The sequence below is a fragment of the Doryrhamphus excisus genome, linkage group LG11, assembly GCF_037039965.1.
Source record: "Doryrhamphus excisus strain RoL-2023G ecotype Guam linkage group LG11, RoL_Dexc_Guam_v1.1, whole genome shotgun sequence".
Classification (NCBI taxonomy): Eukaryota; Metazoa; Chordata; class Actinopteri; order Syngnathiformes; family Syngnathidae; genus Doryrhamphus; species Doryrhamphus excisus.
In genome coordinates this window covers 17964880-17990614 of record NC_136367.1, presented here as the reverse complement: position 1 = coordinate 17990614, position 25735 = coordinate 17964880, and the positions used below count along the sequence as shown (strand labels likewise).

Genomic DNA, 25735 nt, shown 5'->3' with positions numbered 1-25735 from the left:
TTCAAGTGAACAGAAGCCAATCAGAGCTAAGACCAACTTCCGCTTTGTTGAGGTTAGGTTGAAGCGCAAGAGACCCATGTGGGTCCAATGTTGACTTGAATCTCGAGGAACTTGCGATTTGTCGACAATAGCTTCTGTATTACTTTGTCTCTACGACCTTTGCCATGTCTTCGTCTTTCTTTATGAAGGCGTCACAGAAGCCTAAATTAAGAAAAACGGGGAAAAATGCAACTGTTTCCAAACGCAAAGTAAGTGTAGTAGACTGCTAGCAAGCTCAACTGCTAGCACACGGAAATCTTTTGCACTTGTATATACTTTTACACGCACAGGAGAGTTGTATGTTTTAATCCTTATCCGACAGGGTGACGGCGATTCCGGTGGTAAAGTGAAAAGCAAGAAACTGAACTCAAAATACAACGAAGAGATTTCCAGCGACTCCGAGACAGAGAGGTGCAAACACGACTCATGTCAAAAAGTGTCGAATAATGCCTCGTTATTATAATAACAACCGCCTATGTGATCAGTCCCGTAGTTGGCAAGAAAAGGCAGTCCAAAAATGAACATGAATATGATGAGACGCCACAGGAGAAGAAGCTTAGATTAGCCAAACTTTACCTGAGTCAGCTCAAGGAAGAAGGTAAGCATGGTACTTTGTTGTTAAAGCTACATGTCTACATCTTCATTTTCTTTGTCATCATTAGAAGAAAACAAGGATGAAGACAAGTCGTTTGAGACTGAACTGATTGCTGGGAGGCTTCAAGACGAAGTGGTAAGAAGTGTCTGTTGTTGATGTCTGTTGTCGTGTTGTGTACGTTGTCTGTTTTGTGACCATGTTGTTTTCCACAGCTTGAACAAAAAGGAAAACTTCAGCGACTTATTGCCAAAGATGTAAGTAGTACCAAACACTCTAATGATGGAGGGAATTTGACTGTGATTTTTTAAAAACGTATTTTCTTTGTCTTTTAGCTACTGCCGCCCGATGCTTCTGAAATCCGTCTTCTAAGAGGGCACAAGCTGCCCATCACCTGCCTGGCCATCAGTCCCGACGACAAGTACATCTTCTCTGCTGCAAAAGACTGCTCCATCATCAAGTGTGGGTCACGTCTCTAGTTTTTTTGATTCCTAGATTTAGTGTATCTAAACTAGAGTAAAGCAGAAATGGGAAGGTTTTTACATTTTCAGGGGAGCTAAAGACCTACCTCACGGTCTTGTCTGCTTTCACCCCTGCGGTGTAGGTTGTCTTCTTTATGTAGTCGTCTTGTTTCTTCAGGGGATGTTGAGAGCGGTAAAAAGCTGAGCGTCATACCCGGTGGTAGGAAAGGTACGGAGGATCGCCATGTCGGACACACAGCTCACATCCTCTGTATGTCCATAACATCAGATGGCAAATACTTGGTGAGGACCTCTGCAAGTGCCGCTTTAAGTCTTGAAGAATAGTACCTAACATGGAAAAATATTCTTCTGTCAGGCCACTGGTGACATGAACAAGCTGATCATGATTTGGGAGGCTGAAACGTGCAAATATGTCTACAAATTCACAGGACACAAAGGCCCTGTGTCGGTATGTCGCCAAGCAACAACCTTTGACTGATGTAGTGCTTTTTAATTTGTTACAATTTGCTGGTTTGCTTTTCAGGGTGTCTCGTTCAGGAAGGGTACTCACGACCTGTACAGCGCCTCACACGATCGCTCCGTCAAAGTGTGGAACGTGGACGAAAACGCCTACGTGGAGACTCTGTGAGTTACTAAGCAGGTTACTAACACTGAGCTGCATCCAAAGATGATCATGCTCAGTTTTGATTGACACTGTACTACAAGTATGCATGGAGTAATATAATAATAATAATAATATTGTGGCTGTACTACACTGCCTCACAAACCCAACATTATTCGAAACTACAGATTTTATTTTATATTTGACACAGCTCTTCTGGTGCTTTTCTTGGTCTTCATTTCAATGTTTTGATTTGGTCTTAAAGCTTTGGCCATCAGGACGCCATCATGGGCTTGGACAGTCTGAGCCGAGAGCGCTGCGTGACGGCTGGCGGGCGCGACCGCTCCGTGCGCGTGTGGAAAATCGCAGAGGAGTCGCAGCTGGTCTTCCACGGACACGAGTAAGTTAGTCACTAGGTGGCGCCTATTGATGAATACTAGAGAATGAATGTAATTCTATGATAGCAGTGATCAGGTGGGGGCATATTAAATACTGTGGAAGCCCTTTAAGTTTAAACCATGTCAACTCAAGTGGGCACTTTTTTAGTAATAATAACACAGTAGACGAGGACTTGACACAGACGGGTTGTGGACATACGCGGGACCCACTTAAAGGTATTTACAAGAAATAAATATAATGATCTGATAATTTGTCATGTTTGTGTTTGCTGCAGGGGTTCAATTGATTGCGTCCAGCTGATTAATGAGGAGCACATGGTCACAGGAGCTGACGACGGGTACGTGATGTCAGATATGGATACAGTCGTCCCTCGCTACATCGCACCTTCACTCCATCGTGGGTTGAATACGAGCTATTAGTTTAAAATATGCAGGGGGCTCTAATAATGTTAAACATACGTAGAAGATCGTAAACAGGTTTTTGAAGCGTAACGGTGCTTTCCTCGCCCTTAGCTCTGTGTGTCTTTGGAGCGTCAACAAGAAGAAGCCGCTCAGCACGGTGAAACAGGCTCACGGTTGCCATGGAGATGCCGGGTTGGAGCAGCCTCATTGGGTAGCCGCCGTGGCCGCGCTTCAGAACTCCGACGTCGTAGCCTCAGGTGCTTCTGGCTGTGAGAGTCCACACATGCACACATTGTGATGAAAGCTTGGAAATGAATGCAGATGTATTCCGATCGACTGGATGTGTTTTGTGTCGCGCTCTCCAGGTTCCAGCAACTCTCAGGTGCAGCTGTGGAAGTGCGGTCAGAACTATCGAGGACTGGAGCCTCTCTTTAGCGTCCCACTGGTAAATGAATCCCACTCGGGACAAGTCACCCGCCAAGCCGATTCTCATTTTGTGTTCTGCCTTTTTTAGGTGGGCTTTGTCAACAGCTTAAAGTTTTCCCACTCTGGTCACTTCTTAGTAGCAGGAGTCGGACAGGAGCACAGGTGATTGAATGCTGGTGTTACCATAGCAACCGTCTGTTACACACAAGTGTCCACTAGATGGCGGTGTTGTCTCTTTCAATCCCAAGGGCGACTGTGGCTTGGGACTCACCTGTTATTTAGGATAAAGTCGTGCGACAGGCTTGTGATTCCTGTGTAATACGACATGATTCTGCCTTTCATAGCATGGACATGGCTTTAAAGCTACTTACCAATGCTTTTGTCCTGACGGTGTCTGTGTGCACCATAGCGAAAATGTCTTCTTTTCAATTATAAATGCTCTTATTATGCAGGTTGGGCCGATGGTGGCGACAAAAGGAGGCCAGGAACGGGGTCTGCATCATTCCCCTTAAAAGGAAACCTCCCAGCCAAGAAGAAGCAAGCTTGGACAACTGAATAGGGGACTTTTTTTTCTCTTTTGTACATTAAAGGCTTCCAACATCATCTGCTGCAGTGTTGCATGTACTATGTGTTGCATTTTATCATGGATGCTGCTGTCATGCCACAACATGAAGTCAACAGGACGACTATAAAGTCTTTAAAAAAACACTCAAACTTAAGAAGAGACGTCTGCTGGGAAATACAATCACAAGTGAAGAATCCTAAAAAAAGATAAGTTGAAGCGACTGACATGTTTGCAAAATAAAAATATGACCAAGAGCAGCCTTGATGCTGGAATGTTGACAGTTTAGAAGTACTTTCAGTAAGCCCTACTGGGACTGTAGTTTTAATGCTAATGAGTTGTGTCTCTAAGAAGAAATGGTGTACTTTATCCACTTTTTACATACATGGTAAACCCCAGTTTTGGTATGACTCCATTTTGATTGAATACCAATATTGTGTTTAACAATCTTTCCTCCTTTATAGAGCCGATGGTGATAAATTAATTACCATGGTATACATTTCCCTCACTATATCGCGATTCTAATATTGATTCTTCATTGTATTGCTGTTTTTTCCAATAATAAATTATTGTTTCGTTATTGAATATGGCCTATTATTAGTATAAAAAAGTACTGAAAGACAAATTTTATGTATTGTGGTCACTCGGTATCAGTAATGTTATGCTATATGATGTTAAATTACCGTCGGGTTGACTGTAAATTGAATGCTATCGTTGTTACAGAATATACAAAGTGTTTATGATTGTATAAATGCGGTTTGTAACATTATTAGAGCCTGTAAACATACAATAACATACCTGTAGACGTCTTTATACTCCTGTACATTCATTGTTTTACGCCATATTGGAGAACAGGGACTTGAGACGGCTGCTAGCTAACAAGCTAGCGAGCTAAACAGCTAACCAGGAAAAATGTCTCGGTTTTAGTATATTTCGATTTTCGTCAATTAATAACTGAGGTTCCACTGTACACTTTTGTAACATAGATATCATATATCACATATATGCAACAATGTATTATTACTGCAGCATCTCATTAGGGTAAAACTATCCTGACCCACACAAACGTTAGCAAGGCTAGCATAGATGTTAGCATAGTGCTAACATTACACTAGCATTTTAACAGCATTTTAACTAGATGAGCCTATTTGTTGAAGAAAAACAAAATGATAAATTTACAGCTGCGACTGACAGACACATGACTGTTGGAAGAGTTTTTATAACGTGTAGCGAAGCCTGCTCGTGTGTGAAATGTGGGTGTACACACAGATGGCCCGGACTCTGTATCATGTACATGAGGACAGAAGTTTTTCCTTGAAATAAACCCCCCAAGCACATTTTTATGTGTATTTTGATATGACAAAAAAGTTGTTTATTTACAAGAGTTGGAGTAAAGCACATCCTGTTCTACTGTGTCTACATCACCACATTCTCCACAGTATAGTTGCCTAATTTCCACACAACGGTCACAAAGGTTGAAAACATGGAATAAATCCACTGTAAGGACATGAAGATATAGTTAGCGTGGTTTAACACTTTTGCTGCACGCACACAACAACAACAACAACAATAAGGACCAGATAGGACAGGGGTGTCCAAATTATTTACGGCGAGGGCCACGTAGGGAAAAATGAAAGGATGCATCTTTGCCACTTTGGTAGTATGGAAAAATTAGGGATGCTGATTTATTGGTATAGTAACGGTTTTCTTTTATGGTTTTAATTTTTGTATCACGACAAACGAGAGCAAAATTGTTCAGTGACAGTTGAAAAAATTATTGATATTTTGACTTTATTCTCATAGAATTTTTGCATTTTTGCTTGGATATTTTTTTTTACTATTTGTAACTATTTTATGTAAATTTTATTATCATAACATTCTAACTTTATTTTCTCAAAAGTACAAGTTTATTTGTTGTTTGTCATAATATAAAAAAATTATTCTTATTTCACTGCATGCTATTAAAATTATATATTTTTTCATATTCTCATAACTTATTATCATAAAAGTACCACACTTCTTGTTATATTACAACTTTTTTTTTTTAATATTTTGACTTTATTCTTGTAAAATTACTGCTGAGTTTTCCATATTTACCGTTAGGGCCAATAAAGAAAAAAGCAGCGAGCCACAAATGGCCCCCGGGCCGCACTTTGGACACCCCTGAGATAGGACAAGGCACGGTGCAAGGCGTCACATGAGCCTGTTCTCACCAGAATTTAGTAGGATTTTGTACAAAAATGGGATTAAAATACAATTTTATTGACATGTTTTTCAAGTTGAAGGGGTCGACTTCTTTTTACACTTGTGTTACACTTGTTAAAACGCTACTTCAACATCGTCTGTACAGTTAATGAACGTTATGCCCAAGGTTTTGTATGATGTCCTACTGAATTCTTGCAAAAAAGACGTCAAGCACATCTAAGTGTAAACCGAACAAATCACAGCATATTCAATCTGTACAAAAAGGGGGCTTTACAGGCGACGCATCCGCTGAGGACGCTGAGGCTGATTTCATGTTCTCACAAAGAGGAAGTGGTGGAGTCCACCACCTCGCGGCCGTTACAAACTGCTGGCACGTAGTTGGACGCAGATCCTGAGAGAACACAGAGGTCTTGGGTCGGGCTTCTCATACAATGTGGGGACGTGCGGAGAACATCGAGGCGTCCACCTACCTTTGGAGTAACTGGAGCTGGGAGCAGAGGCGGAGGCGGAGGCGGAGGCGGAGGCCGACACCGTGGCACTGAAGCGGTTGGCCGTGACCCGCAGCGTGGCCACGTTCTTCTGAGGCTGGAACAGGATGATGTGGATCTTGGGAGCGAAGAGGCAGCCCAGAACCACCGAACCGCTCAGACTGACAGAGATGCACATGGTGGTGGTCTGCACCTGCAGGGTGAGACAAGATGGCAAAAACACTTCAGAGGTCACCTGAATGCACCATCTCTTACAACCACACTGGTAAAATCAATAAAATCAATACTGTACGTGCCGCTGATATATTTCACACAATATTTACAGCATGAACGCAACATTTGGTGAATAACAATACAATTATGTCCGTGTTATTCTTGCTGTGTTTTCAAATAATATTTTGGTCATCTTGTCTCGTATTAACATAGTCATGAAATGGGTCACCATGAGGCAAAAATGGACTTATGCATTGAAATAAAAATAACACAGGTATGAAAAAAAATTTAACTAATCCAATTATATAAGAAAATATTATAAAATAAAAATACATTTAATAATCACAAATAATTTATTTAAAATTAATATGTTTTAAATATATTTTCCGTTTAATTTTAATATTTTTTAATTCAATATATTTCTATTTTAAAAATGTTATTTTAAAGAAACTTACACAAAATTTGGAATTGGACACATTTTCTCATGCTACTACCGAATGAGAAGTTATTTTCTGATATAAAATAATGAATAATACAATAAAATATAAAATAAAAATCAGTCAAATATAACAAAAAATAACAATAACTATAGATATAACATAAATATAGACAATACACAAAAAAGTCCCCTTTAATGAGGAACTAGTCCATAAACAGTACATTCAAATCTTACCATTATTAAAAAAGTAATATAAATAAAACTTAATTAACTTATTACATGTAAGTATATTTAATTGAAAATTCTAAGTACTCAACAACAGAGATTCCCACCCAGGTCTCCTGACTGTGTGGCCAGCATGCAAACCACTTGGTCACCGTGCATTAATCACATAATATTTTCTTTTCAAATAGTTGTCAGCATGTTGGCCGCACAGTGAGTAGATTATAATTTGATATTACAATAATGATGTCATGAAATACTACGAAGAGACCTGTATAGTACATACTTGGAGTACATGTATATGCATACAGTAAGTACATAGTGTGTGCGCGCCAATGACGTGTGCGGTGGTGCTAACGGCCGGTGGGGGCATGTTAGTCACGTTTCAGCCTCTAATGTGAACTGACTGATGGGGTCATGTGACTGAGCACCTCCTCTTCCCACGCCACCGGATAGCCCTGCGGTGCAGAAGACGCACAGCATGGAGTCCACATGGAACCCAAACATACCGTCTTACATCAACGCTAAACAAACAATCTGGAGATTTCTTCCCAGAAGTTAGGTCGGGTACCCCAGTACTCTCGCAGTACTCCCGCAGTACTCCCGCAGTACTCCCGCAGTACTCCCTATAGGATTCCTCAAGGAACAAGTGGGAATGCCTTCTCCCGAGTCCACAATGAACAAGCGAACCGGTTGGGAAAACTCCTGAGTACCCTCAAGAACCCTGCTGAGGGAGTAAAGAATTGGTCCACAGTTCCACCAGCACCAAGACCAGGACCAAGACCAGGACCAAGACCAGGACCAAGACACTACCATTCTACAAATGCAGCCCATCCATTTGTGTTTGTTTGTGAGTGAATATTTACCCTGTAGTCGCTGGCCGTGACGTAGAAGATGGGCTGGAAGGCGAGCCAGATGATGCAGGTGGTGTACATGGTGAAGCCAATGAACTTGGCCTCGTTGAAGTTCTCCGGGCACTTGCGTGTCTTGAAGGCGTAGACGGTGCAGAGGACGATGAGGATGCAGTTGTAGGTGAGCGACATGAGCATGCTGGAGTCCCTGCTGTTGCACTTGAGGGTGACCACATCTCTCCTCTCGGGGCTCACCTCCTTCCTGACGCCGGGCACCTCCACCAGGAGCCAGATGATGGCCACCAGCAGCTGGCAGGAGATGAGGGCGCCGCAGATGGCCACCTGGGAAGCCGGGCTGATGAAGCGAGGCCGCTGAGCTCCGTCCTTGACGCCGCTGAAGATGCGAGCGATTCGGTTGGTCTTGGTGAGGAGCGCCGAGTAGCACACGGCGAAGGACGTGCCCAGGCCCAGGCGACGGAGGGTGCAGACGGCGGTGGACGGTTTGGCGATGTAGATGAAGGTCATGCTGTAGCACATGAGGACTCCTAACAGGAGGATGTAGGAGAGCTCGCGCCCGCTCGCCTTCACCACGGGGGTCTCGTTGTGCTTGAAGAAGAGACCCACCACCGACAGGGTGCACATTATTCCCAAGCAGGAGATGGTGACCGGCCCGATGGCCCACGCGTCCTCCCAGCGGATGTACTCCTCCGGAAGATCGTAGCAGCCCGTCAGGTTATCCAGGGGCCACAAGCCGAATCCGCAGTCGGCGCAGGAGAACTCGTCCTGCAGGTACTGATAGGGCTGACACGGGATGCAGATCCAGCAGCAAACATCTCCAGGCTGCATGCTCTTCACCTCGTTCTTCCTGCAGGGGTCGCTACACTGTGAAGTGGGTGGGACTGGGCCTCGCCAGTGGACCAGCGTGGTGTTCAGAGTCAGGCTTTGGTCCCAGTAGCCCACCTTCCTGTAGGTGAACTTCCCGTCTTCTTTGTGGTAGTGGAAGATGTTGTAGCGGCTGATGCTGTCGCCTACCGAGTCAAAGCGCACCATGTTCTCCGTGTCGGCGGGGCGGAATGGAGCTGGGGGGGGGAAGAGGACAAGAAATAGATCAGAACTGGAAATTAGGGTTGTGAAGGATAAACAGCTAGCATAGATCCTCACCTTCAAACTTGGTCTTGAGGATGAACTCCTTGTAGAACCTTTTGCCGTTCCCGGGTTTCATGGCGTCACACACCTTGGACGTGTTGGAGCACACCGCCTGCCTCATGTTGTGCAGCGCGTACGCCATGGCGTAGACCGCGTTGACCACAAACATGATCTTGGACTCTTGCTCAAAAGTTCCGTCTCGGAGGCTGCGGTCGCTGCAGCCGTGCTCTTGAAGGCTGCAGCCGAAGCGGTGCTCCCAGAACTCTTTGAACCACGGGTTCCTGGAGTTGGTGTAAGGGTTGAGTTTGGTGAAGTAGTCCTCGAACTCTCTGATGGGATAGGAGGCCAGCTCGATGGTGAACGCTCCATCCGCCGCCATCTCGCTGCCCCTCACCACGCTCTCCTGCGCCCCCCAGCCGTCGCTGGCCACCCAGATGAATGACACGTTCATGCGCGCGGCCGCCACAAGGAGCTCTCGGGCGTCCTCGCTGCGGGTGAACAGGATGACCACCTTGGCGTTGGACTTCTGCTGCAGGGAGCGGATCACGTTCTCGAAGCCCTGACGGTTCATGGAGCGGCTCACCTTGGCCGAGGTGGCGATGCAGATCTGTCGAGAGCGGGCTTCCTGCTGGAAGGCGTCGATGCCCGTCTCGCCGTAGTCGCCCTCTGAGGCCACGGTGGAGACGTAGGTCCAGTTGAAGTAACGGAGGATCTCCGCCATGGCCTTGGCCTGGTAGAAGTCGGCGGGCACGGTGCGGGCAAAGTAGTCGTAGCGGGATTTATCGCTGAGTTTGGCGCTGGTGGAGGCGTAGCTGATTTGAGGAATCTGGAAGAGTCGCAGGAGGTTGGCCACCTTAAAAGAAACACAACGTCAACATTAATGTATGGATTTTTACTTTGTCTCAAGATTTACTCATAATATCATGTTGTTCTCATACAATGACCACTTGATTTTTTAGATGTTTATAATATGTGGAGAGGGCCAATAAAAAACAGCAGTGGGCTGCACTTTGGACACCCCAACAGCTACTATACGTCCATAAAAGCTTTACACAGACTACTCTAAAGTTGACTTTCTCTGGTATTGTCCTTCCAGATGATTAAAATTAATTCATTCATTCATTCATTTTTTACCGCTTTTTCCTCACGAGGGTCGCGGGAGGTGCTGGAGCCTATCCCAGCTGTCTTCACACCCTGGACTGGTGGCCAGCCAATCACAGGGCACATATAGACAAACAACCATTCACACTCACAGCAGTCGACCCTACTTGAAGTGGGTTCAGGCCTCTAGTGTAAGTACATCCTTACATAGTCGACAATATTTCCCATTGCAACTCCACACAGAGATGGCCGAGGGTGGGATTGAACCCGGGTCTCCTAGCTGTGAGGTCTGCGCGCTAACCACTCGACCGCCATGCAGCCCCGAAGATTAAAATATAAAGAATTATAAAGAATAAAATATGATATAATATGCATATATATATATTATGTGCAGTTATGCTGAGACGCACATGCACATGACAGCTGAAAGACGTCAAGTCTAATACACACACAAACACACGTTTGGCCTCCTTTAGCTCAAACAGCCCAAAGACAGGAGGCCTCCCAAGCGGGCGCTCCAGCAGCTCTGGAGGGCATGAAGTGAGTCAATGTGATGGATTGAGACAGCAGACACGCTACCCACCCACCGCTGCTCCTTCCTCTTCTATATGTCCACCGCACTTCCATAGCTTCATGCTGCATTTTTCATGTCCAGCCTGCCCTTCTGGATACGGCAGCTCCTTAAACATCACAATCTTTGCACGCTTTTCAGGACTGCACTGCGGCATTTATAGTATGTACCAAACACAATGCTCACGCTTTGGTTGGTGACATTGGAGGGAATATCACGTCTTTGTACAAATCAGCACAGCCGACAAGAAGCAGGAAGAAGGCCAATTTATTTCATCTGACACCGTCTCCACGTCTCAGTGATGACTTACTGACCGTTTGGTCACTCGCTGTGTTAACCTTTTCATCGTGGTGAGGGAAAGAGAAGGCTTAACAAACAAATAGCTTATACCGTGATGGGGAAAAATATTTAAAATTAAGAAAAAATCATAATAAATAATACATATATAATATAATATATAATAATTCATTTTCTACGGTTTGCGGGGGTGCTGGAGCCTATCCCAGCTGTCTTCCAGCTGGACTGGTGGCATGTTCTCCGTGTGCATGCGTGGGTTTTCTCCGGGTACTCCGGTTTCCTCCCACATTCCAAAAACATGCTAGGTTAATTAGCGACTCCAAATTGTCCATAGGTATGAATGTGAGTGTGAATGGTTGTTTGTCTATATGTGCCCTGTGATTGGCTGGCGACCAGTCCAGGGTGTACCCCGCCTCTGGGATAGGCTCCAGCATACCGGTGACTCCTGTAGAGCAGCTACACACCATAACCCGCACACAAAGCTCTCTAGATCTTCCACAATTTGCACCTATTCCAGCTGGATTTCCAAAACGTTCCACCCACGTCCACTCTGCTGCGATTGGTCCCCCCGGCATGCCCATGTAAGGAAGTCCGGCTCGCTGTGATGTCACAGGGAGCCCTTGTTAGAATGAGTTTTCAGAACCATCCCGAACTTCTTTCAGGGCTCACTACCAAATGTTTAAACCTCATTATCTGAAACTTCGGCATAGTTTAATACCAGAATACACGTTTTTAACGACATGTGTAAAAAGCATAATAGGGCCCCTTTAAGTCATGAACAAGCGACACCAATGAGATGCTCTTTACTGCTCGGTGTGTATCATAGCGTCTGCCTTCTGGAGTGATGACAATACTTCCAACCACCATGCTCTCTCACTCCACGATATCAACCTTATTTACAGAAGAAAAACGTGAAATAGCGGCATACACATTCACTGCAGGAATGTGAGGATGGGATTACAGTCGGAATATACCGCTCTCTTACTCATGTGACTCCTCAGGATTTCACTGTGTGCTTTTTTCCGCCCCCCCACCGACATACAAAGTCCATCTGTATGTCCCAGAGGTGCGTGTCACGCTGAGGCCTCCGGTGCATGACATGTACGCAGACACTGGAGGAAGTGCAGCTTCCTCCCGTCCAAGCCCTCGGTTAGTGGAAAAAGCATCATGTGCTTTGTAGGACGTATACATGACAGCTGCATGCCTTCCTGGCATCTAGCCCAACTACACACATTCACAGGGAACGTCACAATGCAGGAAAACGCCACACAAGAGGGAGGAAGAAGGAAGAAAATCACCAGATTTCACCAAAATGTCAATGGAAATTATTCATTTAAGGTCATCAACAAATACCAACATTTGCTTTTTCGCGTCCCAAAATTTGAAATACTAGATAAATTTAAACAGAAAAAGATCAAATTCAATCTTGCTGATATTTTATAATTAAAGTCGGGACATGTTTTATATATAGATATATATTTTCTTAATAAAACTGGACTTGTGAATAAAGTATAGAGGTGTTTAGATTCTGTTCCACAGATGGCGCTAATGCACACAAAAGCTGCTTGCCAACCGCCAATAAACAACATTCATTCATTCATTCATTCTCTACCGATGCTGGAGCCTATCCCAGCTGTCACAGGATACATATAGACAAACAACCATTCACACTCACATTCCTACCTATGGACAATTTGGAGTCACAATTAACTTAGCATGTTTTTGGAATGTGGAGATGAAGAAGAAAAACACGACAAAGAAGAATGTTCCCTGACAACTTTCCATTTGAGCAGTTACAAGATATCTCAATCGGATTGGGGAAAGGAATATTCCACCCCTGTGAATCCGATTATATATTCATTCGGATTGGCACTTTTCTTTCGGAATGAGGTGTATACAAAAGTTCAATTCTTTCAGTTTGAGCAAATAAACCGAATGCAATTGGAATATTTGGGTCTATGTATACGTGGCTAATGGAGCTTCCGGTTGCGCAGGGGCGTCAAACGGTATGTGGCTATGTGGAGACGTCGGATCACTGCAAAGCCACGTGAAATACACACTACGAGGACACACGTCTTGTCACACCGGCATCGCTTGATGCTAATGAGGAAGCTAACGCCGATGCTAGCTGTGCCGCAATGGTTAATTTTGTTGAGGCCACAGAGCTCATACACAGGGAAGCCCGGTTCCAACAGCGAGGAGTAACACAGGACTTTGTCTCGACCATCTTTGACTATCTTAGCACTTTTTAAAAGAGTGACTTTTTCATACCGTGGCATACCTTGAAACCGCTAAGCGGCGCCTGCCTACGCACAGCGGCAGGTTTTTAAAAAGTGACTGAAGTGTCTGGCCATCAGCAAGTTAGAGCTATGTGCAGTCATGTGAGAGAAGCCGACGCTCAAACACTCGGAGGCGAGTGCGAGGGTGACGGTGGTGATGTCACACCTTTCGCATGAAAAACAACACCTTTGTCTCCAAGTTTGTGCAGCAGCGCTTCTCATTTTCACCCGCAGGCAATCAACAACAAGCTAAAACTGACAAATTCTAACAAAAAAAATCATCATAATTGGGATTTTTGGGCTTCAGAGGATACTCCATTTCTGAGTGAAAATGACTCATCCTGTTGCATTGCATAATTCATGCACGTTGTGATCAATGCCACAAAATGACGTCTCCTTGCTAGACATGAATTCTTCAAGGACTTGCAGTAGATTGGTCTTTCAAAGTCGCAAAGTTATTTCCAAGTGCTTGAACCCTTGACTGCGAACGCTGTCGGCATGTCTGTAGAGGTCTCACATGACATTGACTACTTCATTTTCAACACTGTATTGGACCAATATACCGTACAGGAGGGGCATCCATTCATTCATTCATTTTCTATGCCGCCTATCCTCAGTTGGGTCGCAGTTTGGGGCGAGATGCGGGGTACACCCTGGACTGGTCGCCAGCCAATCACAGGGCACATATAGACAAACAACCATTCACACTCACATTCATACCTATGGACAATTAGGAGTTGCCAATGAAGCTAACATGTTTTTGGAATGTGGGAGGAAACCGGAATACTCGGAGAAAACCAACACACACTGGGAGAACATAGAGATGGCCATGCGGAGATGCCAACCCAGGTCTTCCCCATCTCCAACATGCTAACCAGCAGTGTTGGGAACTTACTTTAAAAAAGTAATTAGTTATAGTTACTAATTACTTCTCAAAAAAAGTAACTGAGTTACTCCACTACAAAAGTAACTAGTTACCAGTAAAAGTAACTATTGTCCCCCCCCCACACAGCAAAGTCGGGTACCATTACAGAGGTTTGAATTTATTGCAGTCGACAGGTGTTTCTGTGGGTTTGAGTTGCTCACAAAAGACGTGGACAAAGTTTTTTTTCGGGAACATAATGTACATTTTACCTTTGACATCAACGACGTTAAAGTAGTGTCTGTACTTTAATTTGGCAAACGCTGTCTTCTCACTAGAGTCCTCCTCACTCGCCATTTCTCACTATACTGCATTGCACTTTGGACTTGCTCTAAACACCCGCCCACTTTAGTTTTCTGATTGGCCGAAGACGCAATTTTACTAAACCTTAGCCAATCCTCATTACTTATGTGCTCTAAACACCCGCCCACTCAAGTTATTTGATTGGCTGAAGACGCAATGTCACTAAACTTTAGGCAATCCTCATTGCTTAGGTGCTCTAAACACCCGCCCACTCAAGTTATTTGATTGGCTGAAGACGCAATCTCACTAAACTTTAGCCAATCCTCATTGGTTAGGTGCTCTAAACACCCGCCCACCCAAGTTCTCTGATTGGCTGAAGACGCAATTTACTAAACTTTAGCCAATCCTCATTGCTTATGTGTGTCCCCTTGTCACTCTGCAACACTCTCACTACGCTGCAGATTAGTTATGAAGTCGGCGATATATTTTTCGGCGGCTTCAGTAAGTACTCGAAAATAGTAACGGGGTTATGCTGACAGTAAAAGTAATTAGTTAGATTACCCGTTACTGAGAAAAGTAACAGCGTTAGTAACTCTGTTATTCCATCACTGCTAATCAGCATGCTGTGTGGCCAGCATGCTAACACTTTACAGGAGGGGTGTCCAATTGTTTTGCTTCATGGTGGTGGTACTTTTCTAGCAATCTTGCTGAAATTTGCCACACAGGTGCTCGTCCATTCCCCAAGGGTGCGTACCAAGTTTGGTGATGATTCGACAAAATGCCTTAAAGTTACAGCGCTGTTTTTTTTTAGATAGCTGTGTGAGAAATTGGAAGTCAACCCAACATGTGGTTTTATAACAGCGCCACCATGTGATGTATTTGTCAGAAAGATTACAGTACCGCTAATGCAGCAGGGGGGGTGCGTGTTTTGACAAACTTTCACATGCCTCTCCAATACTTTTTCAAGCTGTGTATCGGCGAAAGCATGCGTTGGGAAGGCTCCTCATAAGCAAATCTATTTGTAGTTGCTGTGCTTCTCCCTGTGGGAGTAGAACAACATATTTTTTTGCCCTGTAATTGCCAGCACCTCCACACAGATAGCAACAAACAGTACAGGAGGAGGAAGCAGTCATTTTTGAATAAGACACCACCGCAATATGTTCCAACATGTGTTGATGCGGAATTCTTTAAAAAAAAAAAAAAAAAAGAGTGCTGGAACCAGCGTGCATCCTCGCTGAAAGCCTCACACTTAATATCCACATCCTTTCCTTGTCTGGATGCTGACAGCGCTGACAAAGGAACAGCGTGGGTTTTTGCACCACTTCCTGTCAACGTGTGAGCGACCACCCGGTCACAAAATGAAGCTCACGCCTCTCGACTGTCTTCCTTTAGTGACTCCTTGTCACTGGAGTGATGACCGTTTGATAGTTTGGCATCTTTCAAAGGCTGGGAAGGATTTCTTAGAAGCTTAAGACGGCCATCTGTGTGGTGGTCCTCCTTGGCAGGACGGAAGCTATCCACCTGTGCGTGTGCGTGTGAGACAAAGAAAGACGCCGGAAGAAGAGACACTTTCATCATCTTCTTACTCATCCGTCTTTTTGTTTTGGGTAACCTGACATCATACAAGAAAGCGGTAAAGATCAACTGCTGTCTGCATGCATTAGCCATTTCATCATCCACTTCTGATATCACCGTGCTTGAAAAGAAAGTCCTTGCAAATCTATAAATATTATGAGAAAATATATTGTACTATGAATATTAATTGTATTTGGAATATTAGGAATGTTATGAGAAACAAAACAACAAATAAAAATGTCATGTTTTTAGGGAAACTAGGTTGTGGAAAAAGTTCTAAGAATAAAGTCAAAATATTAAAAATTAAAAAAACTAAACAACAAAAAGTAGGGAATAAAGAATAAAATATTATGTAATAAAGACTGAATTATGAGATGTAAATTTCCAAAGAGAAAGTTGAAAAAGTTTGGAGTAAAAAAAAAAAACAATAAAAATTGGAGAAAAAAAATCACTTGTAATTTTAGGAGAAAAATTATGGGCTAAAGTCATAAATACGAGATGAAAATTACCAAAAAGAAAGTTGAAATAGTTGGCAAAAAACAACAAAAATTGGGAAAAAAATCACCTGTAATTTTATAAGAATAATGTCAAAATATTGTGGGATAAAGTCATAAATGCGAGATGAAAATTACCAAAAAGAAAGTTGAAATAGTTGGCAAAAAACAACAAAAATGGGGAAAAAACACCTGAAATTTTATGACAACAATGTCAAAATATTATGGGATAAAGTCATAACTACGAGATGAAAAATTCCAAAAAGAAAGTTGAAATAGTTGGCAAAGTTTGAGAAGCTGTTCTATGGCAGCATTCAAAAATGTGAGGTAAAGATGGCGTTCGTTTACCTGAATGGACACGTCGCTGTAGGATCCGCCGATGACCCCCGATATGGCCAGCGGGACTTCATTCTGGATCGGCCGTGACCCGTCCGGGCAGATGAAACCCGGGTCGTGCACCTTGGTCAGCGACGCCCTGACAAAATCGAGGGACTGCTCCAGCGCATAGGTGTCCTTGGAGCAGGTGTCCAGGATGTGCGCCCCCAGCTGGAGCCCGGGAAGGATGCGATCGCTGGCGTTAATCTCATCCAGCGCCAGCAGCATGGCTTCCAGTCTCTGGATACCTCGCTCCTCGTTGATCTTCCCGCAGTCCTCCGTCCCCTCGCCTTTGTGGTGCACCGGGAAGAGGCCCCCGATTACCAGGTCCCCGTCCATGATGATCTCACGCTTGGCGGCCGGGGGCAGCCTGGACATGCTGGGCAGGCTCCCTGGCACCAGCAGCTCCAGCAACAGAAAGTGCAGCGGCCAGTAAGAAGGCGCCGGATTGGCCGACAGCTTCGGGCGTGGGAGGGAGACGCTCGGCATGGCGGGATGGAGGGGGGGTCAGGTGATCAAAATGGAAGGAAGCGGTGGTTCACAGAGTGTCTGTCAGTGGACACAGCATGGTGGACGTTTCCTGGAGATGAAGTTCAAAGCATCGTCACTTCTTATCAAAGTAAAGGTACACAGCGGTTAACTTCTTTTTACACTTGCATGACAATTAATAGTGTCCAACAATGAAACGCTTGAGGTCAATTTCCACCTTAAATTACATTTTCATGATTAAAATGAATGAATGCTTTATTGGGGTGGAACGGCGGTCTAGTAGTTAGCGTGCAGACCTCACAGCTAGGAGACCAGGGTTCAATTCCACCCTCAATGAATGAATGAATGAATGAATGCTCTATTGCTTTATCTGCATGATAAATGTTCTTAACATGTTTCCGCTGCTCTTACCATATTGATTGAGTGTATATGAATATGAGTGTTCTGTATTCATTCATATTCTACCGCTTATCCTCACGAGGGTCGCGGGTGGTGCTGGAGCCTATCCCAGCTGTCTTCGAGTACACCCTGGACTGGTGGCCAGCCAATCACAGGGCACATATAGACAAACAACCATTCACACTCACATTCATACCTATGGACAATTTGGAGTCGCTAATTAACCTAGCATGTTTTGGGAATGTGGGAGGAAACCGGAGTACTCGGAGAAAACCCACGCATGCACGTGGAGAACATGAAAACTCCACACAGATGCCTGAGGGTGGAATCAAACTCGGGTCTCCGAGCTGTGAGGCATATACGCTAACCACTCGTCCACCATGCAGCCCCGTATGGATATATAAAGTTCCCATGCACTTGATGATTATGATGATTATTGTACAACAGGCATGGTAGTACATTACATTACATTACAGTCAAAACAGCTGTACACTGACTATTCTAAAGTGTATCCATGTTTCCTTCCTGTGGCCTGGTGAAGCTGCATCTATTACTATAAATATTTGCTCTTTTGAGAGATATGAGATATTTTTCCCAATTTCTAAATGATACGTGACAGACTTGAGACGTACGAGATACTCCATCTACATCTCCCAGACCAGGAGGATTTTCCCAGCTTACCGGGAGATGACACATAGATGGTGGTTCTCCTCAATGAAGGGGGGGGGGGGGGTTGCCATGGAAACATTCTAGGTAAAAAATAAATAAAATACATACACGAGTGTTGGACTGCAAGGGAAGTGGTCCTTGTATATGAATATGGATCTCTGCAGAGGCCATCGGCTGAGTTGTGATGTCAACCTTGGGGGTCGGGGTGTAATAATGGAGAGGGCGGGGCTAAAGTGTACCTGGAATCAGTTTGTTTGGTACGCAGGATTTAATAGGGGTAAAAGAGAGGGACAGGAAGTGGTTACTTGGGCGTCTTGTCAGTAAACAAACAGTAGTCCATATGCCGCTTATCCTCACTGGGGGTATGCTGGAGCCTATCCCAGCTGACTTCACGGTATTTGATTATTCTTCATTCATTCCTCACGAGGGTCGCGGGCGTGCTGGAGCCTATCCCAGCTGACTTCACAGTATTTGATTATCCTTCATTCATTCATTTTCTACTGCTTTTCCTCACGAGGGTCGCGGGAGGTGCTGGAGCCTATCCCAGCTGTCTTTAGGGGGCTATAGGCGGGGTGCAACCTGGACTGGTGACCAGCCAATCACAGGGCACATATAGACAAACAACCATTCACACTCACATTCATACCTATGGACAATTTGGAGTCGCTAATTAACCTAGCATGTTTTTGGAATGTGGGAGGAAACCGGAGTACCCGGAGAAAACCCACGCATGCACGGGGAAAACATGCAAACTCCACACAGAGATGCCCGAGGGTGGAACTGAACCCCGGTCTCCTAGCTGTGAGGTCTGCGCATTAACCACTAGACCACCGTGCAGCCCTATTTGATTATCATTCATTCATTTTCTACCGCTTTTCCTCACGAGGGTCGCGGGGGGTGCTGGAGCCTATCCCAGCTGTCTTTGGGGGGCGAGAGGCGGGGTACACCCTGGACTGGTGGCCAGCCAATCACAGGGCACATATAGACAAACAACCATTCACACTCACATTCATACCTATGGACAATTTGGAGTCGCTAATTAACCTAGCATGTTTTTGGAATGTGGGAGGAAACCGGAGTACCCGGAGAAAACTCCACACAGAGATGCCCGAGGGTGGAACTGAACCCTGGTCTCCTAGCTGTGAGGTCTGCGTGATAACCACTTGACCACCGTGCAGCCCTATTTGATTATCAACGCACCCTAATTTGTTCCAGTCTTTCTTACCTCCAAAAAGTAGATATGGATATTTTATATGGATCTTGAGAAGGCATGGGTCTGAAGGCAAGATATTTTGCACCCAAACGCGGCGTACCTGTGGAGTACCTGCGGTTGTATAATCACACGGACTATTAATGATCATCTGCTCTGCTCGTCTTGTGCAGCAAAATGTGCTCCAGGAATATTGTGACATCCAGCAGCAGTGAAGAAGAGGAAGGTAAGAACCTAATGAATGCTGCATTCCCCCACTCAGGATAAATATTACATCAGGCTGTGGGTGGCAGCTGTAGGGCTGCATTGATGAATGCTTTGTATCCACTCGGGTGTGATCTCAGCCGTGAGTGTGGAATCAAGTAAAGGTGTCCACGTTTGACCTCGTGGCCGTCAAGGTGAGAGCGCACACTCGTACGTCCGACATGAAAACCTCTGACTGCACTTCCGCGCTCGTAGCAGATGGCGGCTTTCTGGTGGCAAAGACAAGGTCGCCGTGTGAATTAATGGCGCCATAAGGAGCAGCCAATTAGGCGGGCCTTTGCAAAGTAGGCCAAATGGAGGTTGGAGGTCTCTTGAAGCCCTAAGAAGTGCAAATGCGGCCCCACGCCGTACAGGGCATGAAACGCGCGCTATCAGAAAGTACATTTCCCGTTTGAAAGACAACCAGGAGCTCAATCAGCTTCAAAATCATCCCCCCCATCCGCCTTCAATCACGCCATTAAAAGCATGTAGACGCCATACTCCGTTCTAAAACTTCAAACACAACCGTGCCGGCTTTGAACCCGCAGCAGCGAACGCAGAGGTCTTTTCCAATATTTGCATAAAAGATACCCCGATAATCATCGCTGTCTGCTCCCAATATAGCGTGAATGTGTAACGTATGAGTCAATGCACGCCACCTCTCGGGTCTGCTGTGATTGGCGCATACACTCGCACAGCGTGAACCGGGAATACAAACACAACAGGAGACAGGAAGCACCTGTACTTCACTCCTACTGTCAGCAACCACGCAGCTGTGGACCGCCGTCTTCTTTTATTTTGGAGTTCATGAAGTCACCTACTGCATGATGCCAACCACCATCATCACCACAGATTTGACTAATATTTCCTTAATTGACAATGGTGGGAAAATATATTCATTCATTCTTCTGGGCCGCGGGGATGTGCTGGAGCCTATCCCAGCTGGCTTGGGGCGAGAGGCGGGGTACACCCAATGGCAGGGCACATATATAAACAAACAACCATTCAACTGTTATTCTAACATTCAAATTAATTGAAGATGGCATAACAAAGAAAGAAAACAATTCATTGTTATTTGGACTCAGATTTTTTTTTGTATTTTATTCCATATGGTAGAACATCCCAGCTGAGATCAATTGCTGTTTTGTTCAAATATTTTTTTAAATGATTTGTAGATGGCACAGCGTAAAAAAATGGAAGGATGTATTGTTATTCTTCTTTAAATATTTTTTAAATGTATTACAGATGGCAGAACTAAATGAACTAAATTTATTTGTATTCATTGAAGATTTTAATATATAAAAGTAAATACTATAAAATAAAAATACAAAAAATATATAATATAAATAATGAATTAAATAAATAATAATAATAATTAATAATTAATAATTACATAAATAATAATTTTAAAATGGCTGGTTAGAAAATAAAAATTTAATGCGTAATTACAGTTTCAATATAATTTTCTATTAAATTTTACATGACATACAATACAAATTTGAGTATTTTTTTTTAAATATTTTTTAAATCATATGGCATTTTTTCTCCCTTGAACATTTTAATTTAAAGAATAATATTTTGTTATGGAGTTCAAACATGGACTAGCGTACCGTTAGCAGTAGCTGAGGAAGGTAAGTTCTTCTTTAGCCGGCAAACTTGCTGCCATTGAACCAATAGCACCTCTGCTGGTTGCCGCCAAGTACTGCACCCCATACTGCATCTCAATTACTCACTTCACACAATGGAGAGAATTATTATTACTTATTAAATCATCAATTTTTATGCTACAAACAACCACAATAATAAAGACAGTTCATATCGGTCACCGGTATCATTTTTCTATGAAAAGTTGATCTGATTTAATTGGCTGCGGATGATTTTCCTACAGGAAGCCAAAGCATTTAGCCGATATGATTTCATTTATTTGCTGCTAAGTAAGCCTGTGTGGGCTTTGCAAGGATTGACATTTAATTTAGTCTTTAATCCAACATCAGCGCGTATGAATCACTGCCTCCGTTGAGTAATAAAAGCCCCAACGCTCATCCCGCGTGAGATTGAGTGCCAAAATATTGTCTCATATTGGATGCTTATGCCATCAACCATGACGATATGATCATTTATTATCCTCATTATGTACAGCTAATGACTAATTGCCCATTTAAACATGCGCTTAGTTCATAAATAGCCAAAAACACTGCATGGCCTCACTTCTATTTGTCAGCTTCAGGGTTTAAATGTCATTTTATTTTAGGTTATGCACAACGTTTGGACGCTAAACCATCGGTGTCAAACTCAAGACCCAGGGGCCAGATGCGGCCCGACATGTCGTTTTACGTGGCCTGGAAAGAGCAAATACAAAATTAACGCATTAAAACATTAGTTTTTTTTATTATCGTTACTTATTAAGACTTAAAAAAATTAAAGATACATCATCTTTCTTGCTACGTTTTATTTAAATATCAATTTTGAGTTTATTTTATTGTTGTCAACTTGCATTTAAAATAAATGATTCATAAATAACGTATGCGTTGATGTCCTGAGGAGGTTTATTTACATTTATTCATACGGTTTCACACTTCCAGTCGGACCTCGGATGGCAACCGTTACTGCGACGTGGCCCACGGCGAAAAGGAGTTTGACGCCCCTGCGCTAAACCAACCTCATCCACATGTTGCGTGTGCGAAAAAAAAAAGAGCTGAGTCCACATAATTAGACACTCTTGCACAATCCAGTTAGAAAAGATCCAACATAGCCAGCAAGCCTTTTTCACGACTGCAAACTACATGCAAATATCACGCTGAGGGAGACTGCGTTGTTGTCTTGGAGTGCAGCAGGGGTACCTAATGAAGTGGCCAGTGAATGCAAATGATGGATTTCCATAATTCCATAATTAAAACCCAGCACACTCAAATATTGTTTACATTTTTTTGTATATCTTGCATTGATTCACAAACTAATGACATTTTATTTCTATGTTTTTCTACATTATTATTATTATATTATATTATTATATATTAATATTATCCATATTCTTTCTTTATTTTTCTTTGGTTTTATAGTTTGTAGGAAGTTATAGTAAATATTCATTCATTATATTCATACGTTTGATTAAAAACAACAGCAGCAGAAGAGAGACTTACAAGAGAGAGAGATGTCTTACCAGCTCGTGGCTGATGATGTGCAGCTCTCCTGGGCGACCGTGAACGCACCGCACAGCGCGCAGATGTTGTCCAGTTGTTTGCCAGCTCGCCTCTGTCCTTGGTGCTGAAGTGTTTGCTCACACTGGCAAACTCCAACTTGCCATCCGCTGGACCAGCCAGGTCCAGCCGAGTCGAGCCGAGCCGAGCCGAGCGCAAAGACGTCCGGCAGGCTTGCAACTCGGCACCAGAGAGACAAGAAGCGTACTCGAATGGTGAATAAAGTGGCAGGTCTTTAGTCAACTTATCACCGCTCGCGTCTCGTCGTGAGCGTGGAGTGAGCGATGGAACCTCGCCGGATGAGAGCCGGAACCTCTTCCAAAAGACAACCCGAACAGCCCAGCTACGATGGAGTGACACGATGCCCTGAGAGAACAATAACCTGATGAATAAGAACTGTCACAGACTTCACTTATGAGCTTTTCTCTGCAAGGAAGTTGACGGAATGAACTTCAGAATAAGAGCAGCGGAGGAATGTGGAGGTGGTGCTGCGACAAGGACGCGCCTCCGCTGCAACCGTGCGCGCTCCCGAGTGTCAGCAGCTTGAAAAAAAAAACAAAAAAAAAAAACACAGCCAAATGAGACGCACGACATGTGGCGATATGAAATGAATGGCAACGCTCAGCTTGGTGGACAGAAGCCGTGAGAATAAAACCCACAGACAAAATAAAGCGACTATAGAAATACATTTGACTCAAATGAGGTTTCATGAAGACAACTTGGAGTCTGTCCTCATTCACCTCCATCTCATTGAAGATGAGAACACTCCAGCTGAGTGCTGCATGCTCTCCAAAGATGGAGAGGTGGTTTCTTTTTTTCCACTCATTATAACACCAACACTACAGCTCCAGCCTGCCAAATGAACACCATACAAAGTACACCTGAATATGCTTTAGAGTAGTCAGTGTGCAGCTGGTATGGCCGTCTCTCCTGTAGAGATCTTCATTGGTTCCACACCCGACCACAATAAATGTATTTCTGTGATATGATTCACCGATAATACATTCATCTCTCACAATATTGCAGTTGGATTATCACTCCAGAGATGAATGAATGAATAAATGATGATAGTCAAATAGAAATGTAACTATATTCTGGTCACTAGGCGGCAGTAATGAGACATTAGCTTCCATGACATGACATTAACACCGCATGAAGTCAGCCATGGCATGTCCCACATCGTATGAACAGCTCTCCCACTCCATGTTCTCTGACAGTGAGCCAGTACTGCAGTATGCATGTATACTCTATAGAGTATACATACTGAGTGGGTATAGAGGGGCAAATATTTGGACTTGAGAATTGAGTTAACAAAATAAAAAAAAAACACATGCACACACAATTTTATGCTTATAATTTTTTTGAATTTTTAAAATTATTTTTTAGAATTATTTGTCTAATTTTTACTTTTTACTACTTTTTAGTTTTTCTACTTTTTATTTTACTCAACTCTATTTTTCTTCACTGTAAAGCGTCTTTGAGTATTTTGAAAAGTGCTATACAAATAAAATGTATTATTATTATTATTATTAATATTATCTGTAAAAGTGTTATACTATCAGCTGTATGTTCTCATGTCCTCTTTTTCATGAGAAATTTAAACATCAGACCACATCAAACTATGTCATTTCATTTTACAGTTTTGTTGTTTTGTTTTTTTACTAACTAAGACATCCGACTTGCAAGTCATGTTGCCAGTTTGTATGTTGAAATTTTGTTAACGTACGGTCATATCACCTCATACTTCGGTATGTGACAAAAAACAAAAACAAAATAAAATAAATAAATAAAAATTAAAAAAAAATTATATCTATATCTAATTCCATCTGAATTATAGGAAGTGAACAAATGTAACAGTTACTGATTGTAAAAGTACCAGATGGAGGGGTAGGATTTAATAAGCTTTGCTTCTTCCTACTCCTTTTGGACATGTGGAACTGTGAACTGATTATGTGATGCATTCAATTGTAATCTGATGCATGTTCAAATGAAATAAAACCATTACCATTACCAAATACTTAGAAAGCAACTGGCGGGCCGGATTCAAACGCTTGGTGGGCCCCATGTGGCCCCCCGGACGGAGTTTGCCCACCCCTGGTATAGAGTCTGCTATATGCCACTACACTAAGTCAGCAAATAATATTATGTTGAAATGCAATCAGTGGTTGCATACTTAGCTAGCAGCGCGCGCCAACACAATTAAATGTATGCAACGACAACATTAAGTTGATTTGCTGTGAATGAAGCTTGTTTGCTCAACCCTTTCTACCGCCGTCAAATACTTCAGCAACACACACACACAGTTTGGAACAATAGCTGTGCAGAAGGGATTGAGCAAATAAGGACTTTTTGCAGCGCAGTGGCAATTAAAATGACGAGCAGGTCCTGCTGGTTGCATAATTCTCTCAACACAAAGGGACCAATTTTCTCCTGAAATAGAATTGTAGTTTAGGTTACAATGATGGATGGCGAGTGGGCGCAATGCAGACTTTAGATAGGAACATGCCAATTAATGTCAGGGGAAATAACAGTGGGGTGAGGGGTGGGGGGGACAGACAAACAAAGCGCGGCTGTCCTGCGGTCACCGCTTTTTTATTTTATTTAC

The 25735-nt window shown here is 43.5% G+C and overlaps 2 protein-coding genes across 4 annotated transcripts; one reads left to right on the top strand and one right to left on the bottom strand.

Annotated features, from left to right (window-relative positions):
• The first annotated feature begins 10 nt into the window (after positions 1–10).
• Positions 11–3543, top strand: rrp9 (ribosomal RNA processing 9, U3 small nucleolar RNA binding protein). Of its 2 annotated transcripts, none has more exons than XM_058081639.2 (15): positions 11–248; positions 362–450; positions 525–637; positions 702–769; positions 847–888; positions 967–1093; positions 1271–1395; positions 1469–1561; positions 1637–1737; positions 1980–2114; positions 2388–2450; positions 2626–2783; positions 2880–2959; positions 3029–3102; positions 3393–3543. In XM_058081639.2, the coding sequence occupies exons 1-15, from the start codon at positions 165–167 to the stop codon at positions 3493–3495; spliced, it is 1455 nt and encodes a 484-aa protein (XP_057937622.2). In that variant the 5' UTR covers positions 11–164; the 3' UTR covers positions 3496–3543. The 2 variants fall into 2 exon arrangements, with proteins under 2 accessions (XP_057937622.2, XP_057937633.2); XM_058081650.2 differs by having other exon boundaries at positions 13–248; positions 2626–2771.
• A 1996-nt stretch (positions 3544–5539) lies between these two features.
• On the bottom strand, positions 5540–23636 carry grm2b (glutamate receptor, metabotropic 2b). Of its 2 annotated transcripts, none has more exons than XM_058081621.2 (6): positions 23074–23636; positions 16897–17503; positions 9082–9919; positions 7936–8999; positions 6178–6388; positions 5540–6098 (listed from the first exon to the last, which is right to left on the bottom strand). In XM_058081621.2, exons 2-6 carry the CDS (start codon positions 17410–17412, stop codon positions 6025–6027), a joined length of 2703 nt encoding a protein of 900 aa, XP_057937604.2. In that variant the 5' UTR covers positions 17413–17503; positions 23074–23636; the 3' UTR covers positions 5540–6024. The 2 variants fall into 2 exon arrangements, with proteins under 2 accessions (XP_057937604.2, XP_057937595.2); XM_058081612.2 differs by having other exon boundaries at positions 23094–23636.
• Positions 23637–25735: the final 2099 nt, after the last annotated feature.